This window comes from Malaclemys terrapin, chromosome 3 (genome assembly GCF_027887155.1).
Source record: "Malaclemys terrapin pileata isolate rMalTer1 chromosome 3, rMalTer1.hap1, whole genome shotgun sequence".
Lineage (NCBI taxonomy): Eukaryota > Metazoa > Chordata > Testudines > Emydidae > Malaclemys > Malaclemys terrapin.
Genome location: NC_071507.1, coordinates 79,212,020 through 79,232,583, shown reverse-complemented (window position 1 = coordinate 79,232,583; position 20,564 = coordinate 79,212,020). Strand labels below are relative to the sequence as shown.

At 39.7% G+C, this 20,564-nt stretch overlaps 1 protein-coding gene across 1 annotated transcript in view; it reads left to right on the top strand.

Moving 5' to 3' along the window:
- The window catches only part of DISC1 (DISC1 scaffold protein), a 357,611-nt gene that overhangs the window by 293,361 nt on the left and 43,686 nt on the right, over positions 1-20,564 (top strand). The window contains 1 exon segment of the mRNA XM_054024187.1: positions 16,576-16,831. Coding sequence (XP_053880162.1) covers positions 16,576-16,831 — 256 coding nt within the window.

The window sequence follows — 20,564 nt, the reverse complement described above, 5'->3', positions numbered from 1 at the left end:
TCACTTAGTGGTTGCATGTAGGTGTTGAGGACTAGAGTGAGAATTGATGCTTGAAAGACTACACAGATTGATGGGTCTAGTAGTGGAGATGCAGTTTCCCATCACATCTCCATATATAGTCAGATGCTCAGCTGGTGTAAGTCTACGTAGCAGCATTGACCTCAATGTTTAGGATCTGGCCCATAATATTTATTTGCATAATGGGGCCCAAAACCTGATTGGTACCACTGTGCACAACCAAAACATAAAGAATGTTTGTTAAAAGCCAAACACAAGGGAAGAACTCTGCAAAATAAAAGTGGATTATGCAGAAAAGTGCATTACAGAAAAGTAGCTAACAGGTTTTGTTAATGTGGCAGAACTATTACTTACAAAAAATAAGGTTCTTTTTCAACTTACAGTCCATTCTCTTTGAGATCTCATTTAAACTCCTGTGTCTAGGAAGCCATGGTATGTCTATGTATTGTGTGAGAGAGGGGGACTCGGATTCTCCAGTTTAATTTATCCCCTGTCTCTAACAAGCTCCAGCCCAGTCAAGTGAAATCTGTCAAGCTTCTCCTACTGCATGAAAGGACCTTTTATTTTTGCTGGGAGTTAAATGGTCTATTTATTTGTAGCCTCCAAAGATAATGACTCCAGCCCTGAGGTTTCTCACTACTTGTATTTAATTGGTTTGCATGCGAGGTGTAGAATTTTGTCTTCATTCACTTAATCGTCACCCTTTTATGCAGAGCCAGCTCCAGGGTTTTGGCCACCCCAAGCAGCCAAACAAAAAAACAAAAACAAAAAAAAGCCGCGATCGCAATCTGCGGCGACAATTCGGCGGGAGGTCCTTCGCTCTGAGCAGGAGTGAGGGACCGTCCGCTGAATTGCCGCCGAACAGCTGGACGTGCCGCCCCTCTCCGAAGTGGCCGCCCCAAGCACCTGCTTGGTAAGCTGGTGCCTGGAGCCGGCCCTGCTTTTATCCCAGGCTCAGGTGAAGATTTTCAGATCAAAAAGAATAATTGAATATTATAATTACAACAAAAATAATAGCCATTTGTCACAATGATATTTCTGGGATGACTTCACAACAGCCCCAAATATATTTTAAGATTTCTGTAGTGTCCGGCAAGCATACAATAGCTGGAATATGCTTAGTCGATTAGGTTTGTAATTGAAATAGTCCCACCGGAACTTTGAAGGAAATACTTCATTGAGGTGAATTGGGTAAGATGGGTGGGAAAAAAATATCTTTGCTGTTACTGTCGTGTTTGGGTATAGAAAGTTTTTCCATGGCTCAGACAGGGTAGGGATTGAGACCATCCCTCTGGAAATTCAGGGGACCAGAGTTCAAAGTTAGTTGAGACTTGACCCTGGCATAAGAGCCTGGCAATGTTCAGTGGCGGAGTTGTGCCAGGTGTTGGGAGAGGGCCCCCAGTCAACCCATTCACATCATGGGCTGCAAAGCAGCTTCTCTTCTCCAACCCAGTTTTTCTTCCTGCCCTCATGTCTTTCAGCAGGGAGCAGAGTTAATGTTTACTCTCTCATACAGCAGAAAGGAAAATTCCACCAGATCTTCTCCTCCCTCCAGTGCACCACACAGTGTGAGGAGGAAATAATATGTACCACTCCTTGCACCAGGCAAGACCGTAAGGAAGAGGGAGATTTATCCATGAATGCCCACGGAAAGGAAAACAATTGCAGTGATGGAACCCCTACTCACATACCCCTGTGGTGGTGAGGATGCTTTAGAGCACCACTGGTGAAGAGCATGGCTGCTGTGGATAGGGGGAAAACTGTATAAATGGTGGGGGGAAATCTTCAGACTGTGTCTGGGATAGGGGAGAGTTTTCAGTGTAATAGTGACATCAGGGCAAGAGAGGAGGCAGGGCCTTTAGGCTGACAGTTATCCAGGAGTGGGAGACAGACTAATACTTTTATTTTTCTACTTCAGACACTAGAGAGTTTAATATCTGATATTAAAGCAATATTGCTATGGTTTGCATTATGCTAGGAACATTTTGTTATGAATATTTAGCTACTACATAAAACAGCAAAAAGTGAAGAAAGACCCCTTAACATTGCGGACGCCACACATTTATTGTGCCTTTAATTTTTTCCATTGTTCCAGTTCATGAATGTTGGACTGCCGATACCGATTTATTTTTTTAAGGAATAAAAGAGCTTTAAAGCATTTGTTTGTGGGGGAAAACATCTATACCTTAAAAAATTCTTGGCAATAAGACAAGATTTTGTACAGATACAAAGAGGAAAAAAAGTATGTCAAAATTGGGCTTGTCGTCCTTGCCAGTGTCCTTTAAAACTTCTGAAACAGTGAAATACAATAATTCAGCCCTTACTAGCTCTCTGTCCATAATAATTCAGAATTTATCTGGTCTGGGACTTTATCCAGGCTTCTGAATTAAATTATCTCATCTTTTCTCTTTGATTGTTCATTTCTTACGACTGACTTACAGTGGGGCATCGCTAACGCCAAGGTTACTGGAAATGGGATTCTGTTCTTATTCATGAAATGAACTGTATTTTCTTCATGCTTTTCTTCTTCCCTTCAAGTCATTTTATACCTAGAATGTCAAAATCAGTCAGAGGGCAGTGATAGGATTCTACCTCAAGCAACAGCAAATATCAGCATTCCTTAAAAAGAAAAAGTCCTGAAAGTTCACAATCCCTCTAAATTGTTAGTCGCTGTTTATTATGTTCCCATCCTTCCTTAGATAGCCCACATCTCTCCATTTCAATCTGCGTGCTGTTCTCAGATTGCCTGGCTCTGATTCTTGACAACTGCACCAGTAATGATACAGTTCAACAATTTAGTGAAGTCAATTAATGTCATTGTAGCCCTTCTCCTGCTGCATCCTCTTAGCTTACCTGAGAATAAGCAATTTTCTTTTATTGTGCTTCCTTTGCAATACTGCGATTTCCATATGTGGAAACTGATGGAGTATGATTTTCCTTGCATTATCCCTCTCATTCGCTTACTTTCCTCTTTCCTTATCTCCTTCTACCTACTTGAATTGTATGAATTCCATGAAGAAACCTAAATCCAAGGACACCAATTTATATTCTCCATTAACCGGTTGCCCGTCACGAGTCTAGAGAGAATCCATTCTGCGAACTCTTTCTTGATTTGTCCAAGACAAATAGTGAAGGATTTTAGTGACAAGTTTCCTTTTAAAGGAGCAGCTGGCTACTATCTTATGTAGTCTCTACCTACAGTTTATGTGAATTTATGTATGACCATAGAAGGAATTTGCATGCTAACAGTGACTACAGATGAAAATTGCATGTATTCCTATTACAGGATTTCATATTCTCAAAGCCCAAATCAACTCCACATCTCAGAGGTACACAGCATGTAAAGGGGTGCAGTTGGCCCATTTAAAACTTAGCCAGTTCCTGCAAGAACTTCAACACTATTAACTAAAGTGAAAAGAAATACCTATAATACACAAATGTTCAAATTACTACTGGGAAAGGTAGAAGTGGTGTATTTTGTTAGAATCGTACACACACCCCAATTCTTTACCTTAACACTTTATTTTTCAGATGCCTCTAAATGCTGCTGTTATGCTAGGTTAGGATATTGAGAATGAAGCTCATTGTGATACGAGTTAACAGATCGGAGTAATCTGAATGGTGTGGCCCAATGAACTCAAAAAAGAGATACCAGACATTTTAGAATGTGGTATTATTCTTTTATCTAAATAAATACATTTTAGGTCTAAATTTAGACTAAGCTCTTCAGGGCACCAGCTATTCTATGCTATATAGGCTTTTATACCACCCTCATTACCATAGGATCTGAGCACCTTTCATTATTGCATTAAGCAATGTGACTAACACTGGTCACCTGTGGTTTGTTTTCTCTCATGTCCCCTCTCCAGAGGGACAATTCTGTGTGCGATGTAGTGTTTTGTTAGTTTTTTTAATGTACTCACTGCTGTGTGTTTATATTGGAGAAGGCAAGAGTAAAGAAATGGATTTGCACTTGGAGTGGAAGGTGGTGAGGTTCATGATGGGCCTTAGTTCTTGTGAAAATTCATTCCCTAGTCTAGACTAGTCCCGAGAAAGCTGCTTCTCCTGCACAGATGAGCTTTTCATCCAGGTCATTAATGATCTGTATGATGGGATGGATTGTACCCTCAGCAAGTTTGCAATGACACTATGCTGGGGGGAGAAGTAGATACGCTGGAGGGTAGGGATAAGGTCCAGAGTGAAGTAGACAAATTGGAGGATTAGGCCAAAAGAAATCTGATGGGGTTCAACAAGGACAAGTGCAGAGTCCTGCACTTAGGACAGAAAAATCCCATGTACTGCTACAGGCTGGGGACCAACTGGCTAAGTGGCAGTTCTGCAGAAAGGACCTGGGGATTACAGGGGACAAGAAGCTGGATATGAGTCAACAGTGTGCCCTTGTTGCCAAAAAGGCTAACGGCATATTTGACTGGATTAGTAGGAGCATTGCCAGCAGATCGAGGGAAGTGATTATTCCCCTCTATTCGGCACTGGTGAGGCCACATCTGGAGTACTGCATCCAGTTTTGGGCCCCCACTACAGAAAGGATGTGGACAAATTGTAGAGAGTCCAGTGGAGGGCAACGAAAATTATTAGGGGGTTGGGGTGCATGATTTATGAGAAGAGGCTGAGGGAACTGGGCTTATTTAGTCTGCAGAAGAGAAGAGTGATGGGGGATTTGATAGCAGCCTTCATCTACCTGAAGGGGGGTTCCAAAGAGGATGGAGCTAGGTTGTTCTCAGTGGTGGCAGACGACAGAACAAGGAGCAATAGTCTCAAGTTGCAGTGGGGGAGGTCTAGGTTGGATATTAGGAAACACTATTTCACTAGAAGGGTGGTGAAGCACTGGAATGGGTTGCCTAGGGAGGTGGTGGAATCTCCATCCTCAGAGGTTTTTAAGGCTCAGCTTGACAAAGCCCTGGCTGGGATGATCTAGTTGGTGTTGGTCCTGCTTTGAGCGGGGGGTTGGACTAGATGACCTCCTGAGGTCTCTTCCAACCCTAATCTTCTATGATTTTCCCTTGTGATAGAAAATTCCATTGTGCTTGAGGAGTGAAGTTGTGAACCACAAGCCTCATCCCAGAGCTTTTAGGTGATCTTTTAGATATCCCAGGCCCAATTCATTGAGCACCTGGGAAATAAGGACCAAGACCTTGAACTTGACTCTCTGTCCTATCCAGAAGCCAGTGTATAAAGTGGGAGACAGGTTTGATGTGCTCACAGTAGTCATAGAATCGTAGATAGTCCATGTTGCTGAAATGATCTGTAGTGGTTGGAGTTGCTTAAGGGCTTCTGGTTTCATGCTTATATATACAGCATTGCTGTAGTCCAGATGGGAGGCAACAGAACTATGTATAATTAAGGCCAGGTCATCAGCCAGGGATGGGCCAATTGCCTAACAAGCTGGAGATGACAGAAATTGTTATTTGAAGATGCTGTTATGTGGGAGTTTAGCATCAGCAAGGAATCCAGGAGCAATCCTAAACTATGGATTGAATCAACCAATTGTGGGTATGTACACTCAGCCAAAGGTGACTATACTGTGCCTACAAACTCTTCAGAGTGCTTTCCTCTGCTCACCAGCATCACCTCTGTCTTGCTCTGTTTCAGCTTTAGCCAGCTTGTTCTTCATCTAAGAACTGGGCCACCCTGGTTGGAGTCGTATGGTCATATGTGGTGGAGGATAGATGAAGTTGTGTTGTCATCTGCATATTGCTGGCTCTTGAATCCATGTTGTCTTGCCACTTCATCTAGTGGATGCATGTAGATATTGAGAAGGACCAGAGAGAGAATTGATCCTTGTGGAACTTTGCAAGTGAGCAGTCTCATGTTGGAGTTGCAGTTTCCCATTATCACTCTTTGGGTTCAAATTACATCCTACCATGTGATTAGCTTGTGGGGGGAAGCAGCTGTAAGGAACAGGTCAAGATCTTTCTATAGTATTTGAAAGCATCTGTTGGTTAATGTGCTGACCTGTGGGGATATCATTTGCCAGTTCAAGAGTATGCACAGGCAACTAGCTGGCTAGTAGGTGTGCCATTGTCAGCAGGAATAGGTAGCTAGGGTGCACGCTGGTCAGCAGGACCCTAGCCAAAGAGGATGCACTGATTGGTGTCTTTTCTTTCACTCTCTTCTTTGAATGTGTAACTGCAATATGCCCAATCCTGCTCTCAGCCATTTCAATGGAGTTCTGCAAGTCTGCTGTCACTGACAACAGAATCTGGTTGTCATGTTTTGGGATGCCATCCAGACCAGTAAGAGGTTGCCCTATAACCATGCCCTATAACCCTGGGTGCCTTAAATGCTCTGCTGCTGTGGCTCACAGCCCAGACACCAGCAGACAAGCACACGTTATCCTGAGTGTCTGTGTGCCACAACAGAGCAGCCCCACCCTGGTTTCCCCAGCTTTGGTTACACCTGGCAAGATGGCCCCAACTTCCGGTCCAGAACATCCCCAGAATCATCTGTCCTGAAGTGTCCAGCCCTCCCCTGGACTACTCAGAGAAATAAGGTTTGTTTGCTCCTTTAAAGAGACAGTACCCAGCAACTTGCACATTAACTGGAGTTAGTAGTCACTTGAATTAAATCACAGCATTGAGTTGGTGTAGATTAAAATAAAGCAAGCTTATTAACAACATGACATAGGTTAAGCCATGCCAAGGAAAAGGTAGAGATAGTTATAAGCAAATAAAAGTGAAAACATGCATCTAAAAGTCTAAAACTTAATCTAGCAAGGCACAGTCTTTGTTTCAGATGGATTTACTCATCAATTACTCTTAGTGCAGCATGGCTGACTGTCTCTTACAGAAGTACCAGGTACTGTGTTCCCTTGTCATCTTAGGTGAAAGATAAAAAGATGGAGTCTCTCTTCCCTTATATTTCCAAAGAATTGACTTTGTTCTCAAAGTTAGGAAGGCCTCCCGGGGATTCAGTCTTCTGTGTCTCTCTGGGGTGTAGGAACTATTTTAATTCTCCCCTACTGGTTTGCTTAATAGCTTTGTTACAGCTATTATGTAAAGTGAGAGACACCCACATTCCTTTCTCTAGGACCCAAACCTATTTATCATCTTTACCTATGCTAGCCTGTCGTCTTAAACCTGTTCTAGTAACATTTTTATAGAGCAACAGAGGGTCCTGTGGCACCTTTAAGACTAACAGAAGTATTGGGAGCATAAGCTTTCGTGGGTAAGAACCTCACTTCTTCAGATGCAAGTAATGGAAATCTCCAGAGGCAGGTATACCTGCCTCTGGAGATTTCCATTACCTGCCTCTGGAGATTTCCATTACTTGCATCTGAAGAAGTGAGGTTCTTACCCACGAAAGCTTATGCTCCCAATACTTCTGTTAGTCTTAAAGGTGCCACAGGACCCTCTGTTGCTTTTTACAGATTCAGACTAACACGGCTACCCCTCTGTTATTTTTATAGAGGAAATTTATAGCTTCACATATAAGGTTTACAAAGATATTAATGACCAGTGCACTATTAGCTTTCAGATGATACTTTACAAGGCATATTTTGTACAAACATCATTGCACTAGTTGTAGGGTATGAATACAGGAGTGCGTAGGGCCACAGTGGTCCGCTCTGTCTGATTTCCAGACAACACTGTAAGCTATTTCTTGTGTCTTCCCAGTTACATCAGTGTGGATTTCAAAGTACATTCTTTCATGATGAGCACATCACATCTCTCCCCATTGCACCTCAACCAAGGACATTTCTTCTTCCTGTCTTTAGTCATTCATTTGAATAAACTCAATTCATTCAGCACATCCCAAATTATGACTCACATCCCAAATTCAATTGACATTTACTGCCGCCACTTTTTTGTAATTTATAACTCTGGTAGAAGGGAGCTTTTTGTAGAATGTGTATTTGTATATACAAGAAGCAAACCTGAAAAACATGATAGTTCTAAAGAAGAAACTTGAACCAGTCTGTGTACTAAGCTTCTCCTGTGTGCTGTTGAGCACTTGCAACCCACAGTGACTGTAATTGGAGTTGAGAGGATCAGGCTTCTTATGCATATCATTTTGTTAAAAGAAACAAGCACTCATTCTCTCTTGTACAACCTAAACAGTGTTTCAAAATGTCAGGCCAGATTTCCCATTGGTGTAAATTGACATAGCTGCTTTGACTTCAGTGGAGCTATGCTGATTTAGATCAGCTGAGAATCTGGCCCCAAATCTCAAATGCTGTGTTTTCTCCTAGTTGCAAAAGTTTGGAAACTGAAATTTTCTGGTAGTAGAGTTGGCAGTGCCCGTGAAATCATAAGTGCTTCTGAATGGTTGAGCAACCTCAACTCCAGCTGAAGTCAATGGAAGCTGAGGGCATTCACATACATTCTGAGGTCCCAGTTTAGGAAAGCATTTAAACATGTGCTTCAGTCCATCCCTATTAAGGCAATATTAGGAGCATGCATAAATGTTATCCTGAATAGAGATGCTTCCCTGAATCGGGCCTCTTATTTAAATCTGATTTAGGGTTATATATTAAATAACATAGAAAAAATCTCATCTCAACCATAGCTGTCTAATGAAAGAAACAAAACTCTCAACCTTTGACATTATGGGGCTTCACTGTTATCACAGGATCCAAAGGCAAGTGACATGGAAATGGACTTATTTGTGCCAGTACCAAACTTGAAGGTACTTTAACAGATTAGATGAATGGTAAAATAGGGTTGAGAAACTGCAGAGTATGCTCAACTACCAAAGCTAAGTTTTTACCCTTATGAGGGGCTATTTACAGTAGAAGTTTTAATGTAGGAACTATATTTCTTCATAAAGAGAAAAAAATGGTTCTTGAGGCAGTAAATTCTGTACATTATAGATTAGATAATGTGGTAAAAACATATTGTACAGTAAGTAGAGGCACTAAATTGAGTAATACGTGCTCACTACTTATTTCTTTGTAAATTAGTTAATTTCCTGCATCTGCAATGTCAGTTCCATCACAACATCCACCTTGCATTAAGAATCAAAGTGGAAACAGTAAACTGCAGCAGTCTATCATTTTGTGTTTCCAGCAGAGATAATTTAACTATAACACAGTGACATTGAATATTGATAGAAAAATGACAGGCCATGATTAAAGTTTTGTGCCAGATAAAATGAATAGCTGGCAGATGAAAAGAAAACAGAAATTAATTTCCCTTCTGACTCCTGTACAAGTGTATTTTCTAATTGTTATTGCTTAGTATTGTACTGTCTTGTTTTTTAATAACCATAATAAAATATCCATTATTGGTTTTCAGCAATAAAAAAAATGGACTTCCCCTTTACTTGCTTGAACAGAAAGAGCAGTTACATAATCTGGCCACATAAAATGCAAGAAATCAGTTATGCCCTCAAGATGTTGATGTTAGTTTGCTTGTCCTTTTATAGGTAGGAGAAAAAAGGAAATAATATTATCAGGCTCTTTTTAGATCTCAATTTAGATTTCAGCTCTTAAATACTATAGACTGTGGATGCAATAGGTGATTTTTATCCTAGCCTATGAGAAATTGTGATCATGGCTGTTGCTGATAGGTTTAATCTTTTAAACATTTGGTAGAAAGCATTGCCAGCCATTCGTGTTTCAGTGTGCACTCAGTATACTGACAGCACAGTGAGGGACTGTATCTTTTAGTATTAATATTGTGTTTCGCTTAATTTTGTTAGCAGACTTCTACACAAAGTTGTAAATGTTTTGACCAAAAAAAACTTCTAAACAAATGCTATACACAAGTAAAATAACTAATGCTATTATTCACTGTAAAGGTCTGAGAAAATGAACCTCATCCACCACAGAATATGTCTATTTATATTTTCCACTATATGTTTTCCCGGATTGAGAATTTTTACAATATTCAGTTGTCCCATGAAATATAGACACATGCACAAGTTTTTAAAATATGGATTTAATTGTATGACTTTAAGCACCCAGTTTTGAAAATGTTTGCCATATAAATTGGTGGGGACGGGCACGGGGATGGAATTTACATGGGGGAGCACAATTTGCTAATACAAGCATGCTGCTATACACACAAAATGGGTACGTGCATTTAGTTTACCGTTCCCCATTCTTTTAGTCTTCTATTCTGTTTTGGTAATTTAGATATGTTTGAAAATTTTGTCCTTAATTTTATAGCAATTGTGAAATAAATTTACAATAATAAACCTATGTAAACTCTTTGTATTCAGAATCACTCTGAAGGCTTGTCTACATGGGAACTCTTAGGAAAGTTAATACAAATGGATTTTTAAATTGGATTATTTGAACTGTATTAAATCAGACTCAACTGTATTAAATCCCTGTGTAGATCCTCATATTCAGAATTAAAGTGGTTTTAATTTGGTTTAGCTCAATTCACTTTGAAAATGTCAACAAAGGGTTTAATACAGTTTAATGAAGCCACTTTAAATTCACACTTTAATTAATTCAGATTAATTTTCCTTATTATCCCTGTGTAGGCAAGCCCTTAGCATATTAAAAGGAATTTCTTTATATGGGTTGAAAAAGTTTCCTTTTACATGCATTGATATCCCAGAGTCCTTTGCAAGAAGATAAAAGAATCCAATGATCATTGTTTACAACTAAAATACTTTTAAAGATATATATAAATCATGTAATTTAGATCTAATCAGCAAAGTCATTTATACAATACAATACACATTTATTTTGTACACCCTCTTTCAGACAATTTTAATCATAAGAAGTTTTACAGAGTTACTTCAAATAATAAAAGTACAGCACTAAATAATGAATAATAGCAGGGGGAGAAAGAAAGGAGAGGAAATTGGAAAAATTGTTTTCAGCTGAGATATTATATGAAATGAAGCACTATGGAGGCTATTTCTAGCAGCCAGAGGTGCAAGAAAGAACATTCTTTACCAATAGTGAAAGGCCTGATGAGTGTCAGTTGTTAAATAGGGGACGGCGCAGGGAGTGGGTAGAGAGAGGTAAGGTCCATGAAGTAGGCAGAGGCAAGTCCATAGAAGATTTTACAAATACAAAGGAAATATAGGAGAGGAAGATGCGGGGGGGGGGGGGGGAGGTGAATGGAGGAGTAAGAAGGTACCAGTGGAAAAGTTGGTTTTGACAGTGGCACATTAGCAATGTTGTAGTATGTAGTAAGAGAATGAAGTAGGTCAGGAGGAGGAACTGGTTTTAAGGAACCAAATGTCCAAGTGGTCCCAGGGTACAAGGGGAGAAGGCAGGGGAGGGAGAATAAAGGGAAAAGAAATAATTGATTAGAAGGATTTGGAGTAAGTGTCAAAGGGGGACGAGAAATTAAAAAAAAAAAAAAGGCACTCTTGGAAGAAAGGAAATAGGATTCCTTGAGCCTTGTTGGGGAAAGACTGAAATTGCAAAGTGTTTAGATGGAGAAGAGAGTTAATAGTGCTCATGAACAAACAAGGGTTGTTAACAAGTTTGGAAACAAGGGAGCAGCAGAAACAAGGTTTTGGTGCCCTGGGAAGCATCAGTATAGCATAAAGTATGTAACGAACTTACAAGATTTCCAACTTTCTTGGTGGCCGTAGAGATGAGATATACAACATTGTTTTAGTAGGCATTGAAATGTGAAATTGAGACTCTGGGGTGTATAACAGGCTTTTCTCATTGACAGTGAGAGAAGTTCCCAGCCCCAAAATCAAAAACAAACTAACAAAACCCAACCAACCCAAAGTTCCCTTCCATAAATAGTCAAAACCAAAGCCCTTTCTTCAGTCTGAGCAAGGGAAAACCAATACCCCTGCTTGAACTGAGTCCAAGTTTTCCATTCCCCCCAATCTATTCTTTTCCTCTTTCTCCTTTTGTGTGTGCCAGCTGAGTCCTGTGGTTTGATGAGCTCCAGCTGTACCTTCTCTACCTGATTATTCCTAAACCCAGCGCTGACAGGGAAAATAGGGTTGTGGGGACCTTGACTGACTAAGCCTCATGTGAGCCAGTCGCATGATGGAACATTACAGAGCGGGTTTGGATGAGCAGTGGAAAGTTGTAGGCATCAAAAAAATACAGGGGGGGGGGCAGGAGGCTAAAGTGGCAGAGTGAATGTTAAAGAATCAAAAGCAAATCAAGCTGGAAAAATTTAGATACAGATGTTTGAGATAACAGGTGTGAGGGTCAATTTCTGAAGGATTAAGCAATATTTGAGTATAAACATAGCTATTAATACATAACATTAATGGTAATATGGTAAACTACATTAAAAGGCGGGGTTTCTAAAAATATGGTCTTCATGGGTTTTTTGAGTGGATTAAGCATTACTTTTCTTGATTTTCTTTCCCTCCTTCTTCCTGGCCTCCCTTAGAGTGGTTACCTTTCTAGAGACAGGTAGACACTGTATGGACATACAGTAAGAGAAAGATCTCTAGCCCAAAGAGCAGAATCTAAATAGATGAAACAGAGAGTGGGAGGGAAAACAGAGGCATGGAGAGATGAAGTGACGTTCCTTAGCTCACACAGTAGGTCAGTGGTAGAGCTAGAAATAGAATCCAAAGCTCCTGATTCCCAGTCCTGTGCCCTTTTTACTAGACCATATTTCCTTCTGATGTTAAATAGTATTCTGTATCCTTTGTAATGACTTTCCCTGGTTATTTCTGTCAGACCCATTTCATCACTCCTTAGACATTTTTTACCTAGGGAAAACTCCTCTTAATGTCAATTCAAGTTTTGCTTGAGCAGAGGGTAAATAAGGCATCCTGAATAGGGCTTGCAGACTGTGGGAAATTATTGGCCAACTGTCTTTAATACATTTTCCAAGGCATACACTGTGTGTAGGATGAATCAATAGTAAACATCTTTCATCTTCCTGAATGTCATTAATTCTAAGCTTTTTTTTCCTTGATGCCTGCACTTAAGCCCTGATTCAGGAAAACACTTGACCATGTACACATGCTTACATCCCTTTGATGTCAATGGGACTTATTCATGTGTGTAAAGTAAGCACATGCGTAGGTGCTTTCCTGAATCAAAACTTTAGTCCTGATTCCAATAGGGTTGCCAATTTTGATTGGACATCTCCCTGGAGGTTTCATCACATGACATAATATTTAATTAATGATTAATCTTTAATTCCTGGAGACTCTAGGACAATCGTGGAGAGTTGGCAACTCTAGCTTCTGTTAGGAATCAGTTATCTAAGTTACACATTTATTTGTTTCTATTTAATTTATGTTTCCACTGCTGGAAAGTTTTTGCATGTGTATTTATTGAATATGAATTTTATTATGCTTGGTTTCATTTTCAGTCTCACTTTATTGGCTTTCATGATATGGCTCCTCACAGAGGTTCATTGTGTCAGTTAAAAAGAACAGTATCTTCTACACAAACAATGTTTTGACCACTGTGGATCGTGAGCCATTTTTCTTCACGTTTCAGTCATCAGAAGACATCTCTGAGATAAGCTGCACTGAGATTTACAAAAAATGCTGCCTCCTTGTTTAGCTCCTGTTACTTTCTATAAAAATATTTTGGCTATTCTTACTTACATAGGCACATGTTTTCATTTAGGCTAACCTGTGCAAGAGCCAGAGATGACGTGTGTGTGTCTGCAGTGCTCTTAGCAGGAAACCTATTTTCCTGGACTTCCAGCGAACTCTCTAAATAGTTTTAGAGCAATATTCTGCTGCTGAGCTACATGCAGAACTCCTGTTGACATCACTGGGAATCTTGCACGAAGCCTGAGGGGAGAAATAGCCTGTAAACTTAATAGAAGATGGAAAGAATCCTCAGGGGACAAATCCCCCTTTAGATATATAATCTTGGGTCATGCTTTTTTATATAAAGAGTACACTATAAATAGCTTATAAAGGATCAGTAAGTGATTAACCAATTCGTATCGACTGTTATAGAGTCCAACAAATCAATAGGTTTCTTGTAATACCTTTGATTGATGTACTTAACACATACTGTAACGTGCATATATAACATCTATTAGTCAATTATGTATTTATAAATGTAACTTAAATATAAAGTGTGACCTAATCTTGACCTGTCCACAATGTAGGTCCAATCCTACAGAGTTATACTGTGCTTAATTTAAGAAGAAGAGTAGTCCTAGCCACTTCACTAGGACTAATTACATTTCATTATATATCTAAAATGCTGACATAGTCAAAAAATTGGACCACATAAAGAATTTTTTATTTATTTGGCATGTGGTTTTATGTTTGCTGTTTGGAATTTTCAAAATATTTGTTTAAAAATGCCCCTAAACTTTCAGTAATTTTAAAATAAAAAAATTATGGAAGTATAGCCCCAAGAATTAAATAGACTAAGAACATCAAAAGCATCTGTGCATTTACTGCTTTCAGTTGAAAAGTTCAGCAACATAGGGTCTATTAACATACATATTTGATAACCTACTTAGGGATACATCAGGAAGTACCAGAGTTTTACTAATATAGTGGCAAAATAATAATGTCCTTGAAATACACCCAAAGCTGTTAGATATGTACGGTATTTATGGAATGCTGAAATCTGTATAAATCTTAATCATGATCAACTCATGATGACCAAATGACTTGGGTAGTGGGTGAATAACATGTACCCAAGACACTGCTGCTTTATGGTAGTTCAAACACCATTTGTTTTTCTGGCAGTAATTATTGCATATATCATTGTTTCTATCCTAATTGTATCAGTGGAGTCTTCTATTAAGTTGAACAATCAAAGTGGGCTATCTGTTAGAAGTTCCAAGTCAAGTCTTGAGTTGTCTTAAATGAATATCTCATAAAATACTATACAGTGATGCTGACAAACTTTTTATAAGGGGCAAGAAAATTGTCAGAGGTATACCTACAGGGAAAGTTTTTAACTACACCTCTACCCCGATATAACACGAATTCAGATATAACGCGGTAAAGCAGTGCTCCAGTGGATCAAAGCAAGTTTGATATAACGCGGTTTCACCTATAACGTGGTAAGACTTTTTGGCTCCGGAGGACAGCATTATATCGAGGTAGAGGTGTATGTAACCATTACACTGTAGTGACAAGCACCATCTAGTACAGAAAATAGTAGGGTTTATTTTATTTTATTTTACTTGGTGGTGGAGTGTTGACTGGAGGGAACATAGAATTCTCATGTGGCATGTGTTGAAGATCCCCCCCCCCCCTTCTAATTAGCATTGCTCAGAACCCATTGGGATTCAGGCAGCAATTTGAAGACCTCATGTCACATTCCACCTTAAATAAATATGCATCCATACAAACTGTAAGCACTAATCCAGTGGCTCCATTTCTGACTCCAAATTATTCACACTTGTATTCTGAAAATATTGCAGCTTTAAGTTTGGGTTGGTATGTTTTATTTGTGCAGTAAAAAATACTGTTGTTCAAAGTAACAATTTGTCACTCAAATAAGCATTTTATTACTAGCTCTGCAATTAATTTATTCTGTGTTCAGAGTAAAAATCTTAAATATCTGTGGTAATCGAATATCTGATTTAGTCAAGAAAGTTGGAATAAAATATTTTGGCTTGTTCAAATTTTTTAACTTATAACTGATAGATCTGAAGGACATTGATAGAAAATGCTGCAGTTATTAGATGTTAAGATAAAATCTAGATATTAGAGCACTGAAATGGGAGTCAAGACTGTGGGGTTCTATTCCCTTCTCTGCCACTGACTCACTTCACTGTACTTCAGCGAGTAATTTAACCTCTCTGTGTTTCGGATTCAGCATTTGTAAAATGAAGATAATATATGCCTGTGTGTCATGATGGTACTGAGAAGTTTAAATACCTGATTCTGCAAAACCTTGCATGCATGGGATTCTCATTGACTTCAACTGAAGAACTGTACATGGAGGGTTTTCAGGATAATATTCATAAAGCACTTAAAGATCTTTGATTGAAAGAAGATACAGACGTGCAAAATATTAAGAAATTCTAAATGGAAACCTCCTTTCAACTCCTTCTTCAGCTGGAAAAAAGGGAACAGTACAATACCACAAAGTGAGGTTGGGGAAAATAGACAAAAAAGATAGGAGAAGGCTGAGGGAGAGTAAAAACAGCCCTAATTTAATTAATAAATCTTGATTGACTGATGCTTTAGATTTTTGTCTAAGTTTCATTCTAGCAAGAATCTGAAAAGTTACATACATTATTTTCTTAAAAGTATAATTTGACCAACATATTTAATGCAACAAATAATATTTTAGTTGAAGTGATAACGTTCTCTCTCAGAACAACTTGAGGAAGATTAAGTGAGTACTTTTTACAGTACAGATATACAGCCACTGGGAATGAGTAAGGCTCTGATCCTGCTCCCATTGAGGTAAATGACAAAACTTCTATTGACTTCAGTAAAATTAGAATGGGGTCTAATCTACCTACTGTACACACCACAGAAGGTAACAGTATCTTAACAGATTTTTCTTGACATCCACTTTGCAGTAGATAAATCCCTCTACTGCTTCTCAGCTTGAAATAACTCATTACCATTTTAAAAAGTTCTGAGCTCTTTATGAGAGCATTGACCTGCCCTTTTGGTTAGGTTTAAAAAAAAGTTGTGTGTTAGGAACTATTCTCCCTGAAACAAATTTTTATTTTTCTTTGGCTTTTATTTCAGCTGTGGGAACCAGCTGCTCGAAAGAGTGTGGGAAGCTGACTTGGAGGCCTGTCAGCTGTTGATCCAAGGGTTTCAGCTGAAAGAAGCTGGTTGCTGTGTTTCAGAGGGAGAAGAGGGCCGAACAGATGAGATGGATGCTGATGATGATCACTGTTCAAACACAGAGAGAGGAAAAGAAAGCCACTTTCCAAAAGGCACAGAGCGGGGCGCTGTTCCATGCCGCATTGCTCAAACCAATTGCCGTGAACTCAAAGAGGTATCTAGAGTTTTCTGCAGATTGTTGAATGTTGTCATTGTTTTTCATTTTGAGAGGGAGGGTTAAGGGTCAGCAAAGCAGATTAAGAATTAACTTTAGATTTGACCTCAAATAAGGACAAAAATAAAATAGCTTTATGAAAACTCTCCCAATCCCTTTTCCTTTCACCATCAATCTTTTTAAGATTAAGAAAGAATATGTAATGTACATATCGATTTTGGGGAGAAAATATTCTCATAAGATTCTTTATGGATTTAATACAAATTATCAACCATGTCTCCTCTCACTTGCATCAGTTTCATGCTAGTGTGACTCAATTCACTTTTTATTCCTGATTTACATTAGCATGAGGGAGAGGAGAAGCAGTCCCCTAATGTCAGTGGAATGGTCTAAGTCTTTCCAGTTCAGATGCTGGCAGACTTCCAGTTTGCATCAAATATTAAAAAGGAAAAAATGAGGAGGCTTAAAGGACTTGACATATTTCTTTTAAGTTTTGTGGTTTGCTTTGGAATTTCTGTCTTAAATATTTACAACTACCCAGTAATCATTTAACAGCACTGCAAGGATAAGCAAGCTGTTAAGGAGTCATACCATCCAACAACACCATGTAATGTGACCCAAAAAAACCCAAACCCTATGACATGCATTGTTTTTATTTCTTTAGAATTTTGTTGTCAAAAATTAAACGTGTGCTTAAGAGCACTTACTGTTAACAGCCATTGAACTCTGCACCATGTAGAAAATTGATATTGAATTGTGCATTTGTATTGACTGAGATTTAGCAGAAGTCAGCCCATTATCCTACTGTAAATTCCCATCTGGTCTAGTAAAATTCTATTCTGAATCAGGCTGTGAATGGTAATTTCAACCTTTTGTAAAATAAAACGTTTTACATAGCTGGACAAGTTGTAATACAGAGGGCATTTTCATCCTAAATGGCCAGCTGTGGTTTTTAATTTTATCTGCTATTCTTGGTGAATCTGCAAAGATAATGTCAGCAATTCTGTTGCTTAGGTAAAGCTTGACTCTTCTTCCAAAAGTACAACTGAGAATCTAGGAAGGTTTGGGATTGATTGTGACTGATTCTTCTACAGTCAAGGCTAGTAGACGCAAATTCCAATCTCCGTTGCAGCAGCATAAATCTGGATTAACTCCATTGAAATCAACCAAATTGCTCTGGAATTACAAAGAAAGATTAAAGATTGTTTTAATGAGCCATAAATCCAGAGTCTTTATTAAGTCCATGATTTTTGGTGTCTAGCAGAGTTATGAATTTAATTTAAGTTCCTAGGCTCATCTTTTGAAGATGATGTTTAGGTTTCCTTTGAGGACCATGACTGAAAGGTCAGACATAGAATGATAATTTTATGAGAAGTGTTCACCCAGGGCCGGCTCAACCCATTAGACGACCTAGGTGGTCGCCTAGGGCGCTAACATTTGGGGGGCGGCGACCGCGGTGGTGGCATTTCGGTGCGGGACCTTCTGCCGCCTCTGTCGGCAGTGGCATTTCGGGGGCGGGAACTTCCACCACCTAGGGCGGCAAAAAAGCTGGCAGCGCTCCTGTGTTCACCCACCAGCAATATGGTGTTTTTGTCTTATTTTTCTGTGTGAGTTTATTCAAGAGCTCGGTGATTGTCTGGTTTCACCCACATAGTAGTTGTTGGGGCATTTAGTGCACTGCATGAGATAAACCACATGGTGTGATAGGCATGTGTAGGACTCATGGATCCTGAAAGGTGTGTTGTGGGGGGTGTTGATAATCGTAGCCATGAAGATATGTCTGCAGGTTTTGAATCTGTTGTTATGGCAAGGTCTGGTGTCACTTTGAGTTATGTCCTGTTCTGGGGGGAGCTTATTTCTGCTGATACTGGCTACACTGGAGGATTCTTTGAAATCCAGAAGAGGGGTTTTGGGAAAGATTTCTTTCAGGATGTGGTCCCCATTGAGTATGGGTTTTAATACCCCGTATGGTTTCCAGGGTGGGGTGGTAGGTGACAAGTAGGGGTGTGCAGTCAGAGGGGTTTTCTTTCCTGTATCGAAGCAAGTTCTCTCAGGATATTTGGATGGCCCATTTAATCATGCAATCTACTTCTCTGGTGGAGTGTCATTGTTTGGTGAAGGCAGTTTAAAGTGCATTAAGGTGCATATCCTGGACTTTTTCCTCGAAGCATATTCTTTGGTATCTGAGTGCCTGGCTGTAGATAACAGATTTCATGGTGTTTGGGGTAGTTACTAGATCTGTGAAGGTAAGTGTGGTGATCTGCAGGTTTCTCATATGTAGTTTCCTACATGGTTCCATTATTGAAGCTGATCATGGTGTCCAGGAAGTTGATGCTGGTGTGGGAGTATTGTAGAGAGAGTTTGATGGATGGGTAGTGGTTGTTGAAGTTGTGGTGGAAATCTACAGGGGAGTTTAGATTATCTCTCCAGAGGATGAAAATATCATTGATGTATCCCAGGACTATCATTGGTTTCATGATGCATTTTTCCAAGAATTATGCTTTGGGGTGGTCCATGAACAGGTTGGCATATTGGGGAGGCATCCTAGTACCCATGGCTGTTCCCATGGTCTGGGCAAAGTGTTTGTTGTTGAACATAAAATTATTACAGGTGAGAATGAATTGGGTGAGGTCGGTGTGGATATGAGTGTTGTCCATTGTCCTGTAGATATTTGAGGTAGGAGGCAATTCCCTCATTGCGAGGGATGTTGGTATATAGGGAGGTGACATCCATTGTGGCAAGATGGTATTTGGAGGGAGGCTGTTAATGTGGCAGAGTTTCTGGAGAAAGTCAGTTGTGTTCTGCAGGAAACTGGACTTTTGTGTGGTGAGTGACTCATAGACTCATAGACTTCAAGGTCAGAAGGGACCATTATGATCATCTGGTCTGACCCCCTGCATGCTGCAGGCCACATGACCCTTCCCTGGACTCTGCCATTGAAGTCCCCAATCCTGTGTTTTAGTGACCTCAGAGTGGTTTGAGGATGGTTTCTCTGAGTCCTGATATTCCTTCAGTAAGCATGCCATGGCCAAATATGATGGGTTTGTGTAGGTTCCCTTGTTTGTGTATATTGGGAAGCATGTAGAAGGTCCGTGGGGTGGGTTCAAGGGGTATGAGGTTCTATAGTTTCTCTTGGAGTTGTTTTGGGAAGGATTTAAGGATATCCTTACATTCCTGGATGAATTGTGGTGTGGAGTCTTCTTACTTTATTATAGTAGGTGGCATCAGAGAGTTGTCGGTTGTCCTCATTGACGTAATCATCACATTTGAGGATTATGAAGGGTCTCTCTTTATCTGCTGGTTTGATCACTATCCGGTGGTTGGATTTCAGAGACTGTATAGCTGTCCTCTCCGCAATGGAGAGATTGTAGTGGATATGATGTTTTGGGATTTCACAGTCAAATTTTTCCCTGACGCAATCAAGTGTGTGGTTTTGTCCACTCTTGGGTATCCAGTCAGATGATTTCTTTTTCTTATGACCATCACTGGGGACAATACTATGAGCAGTACAAGTCTGTCTCATCTTACGCGGGGGTTCCGTTCCACGGTTAGCGTGTAAAGCAAAAACCGCATATAGTCAAAATTACATTGAGTTCAATGGCGGGCGGAATCACCTGCACTACAGGTACTATATTAAAATTGTTATTTTTCTCTTTTTTTTGTTTTTTTTTGTTTTTGCTGACCGCGTAAAGTTGAAATCGCGTATGTTAAATGCGCGTAAGATGAGACAGAG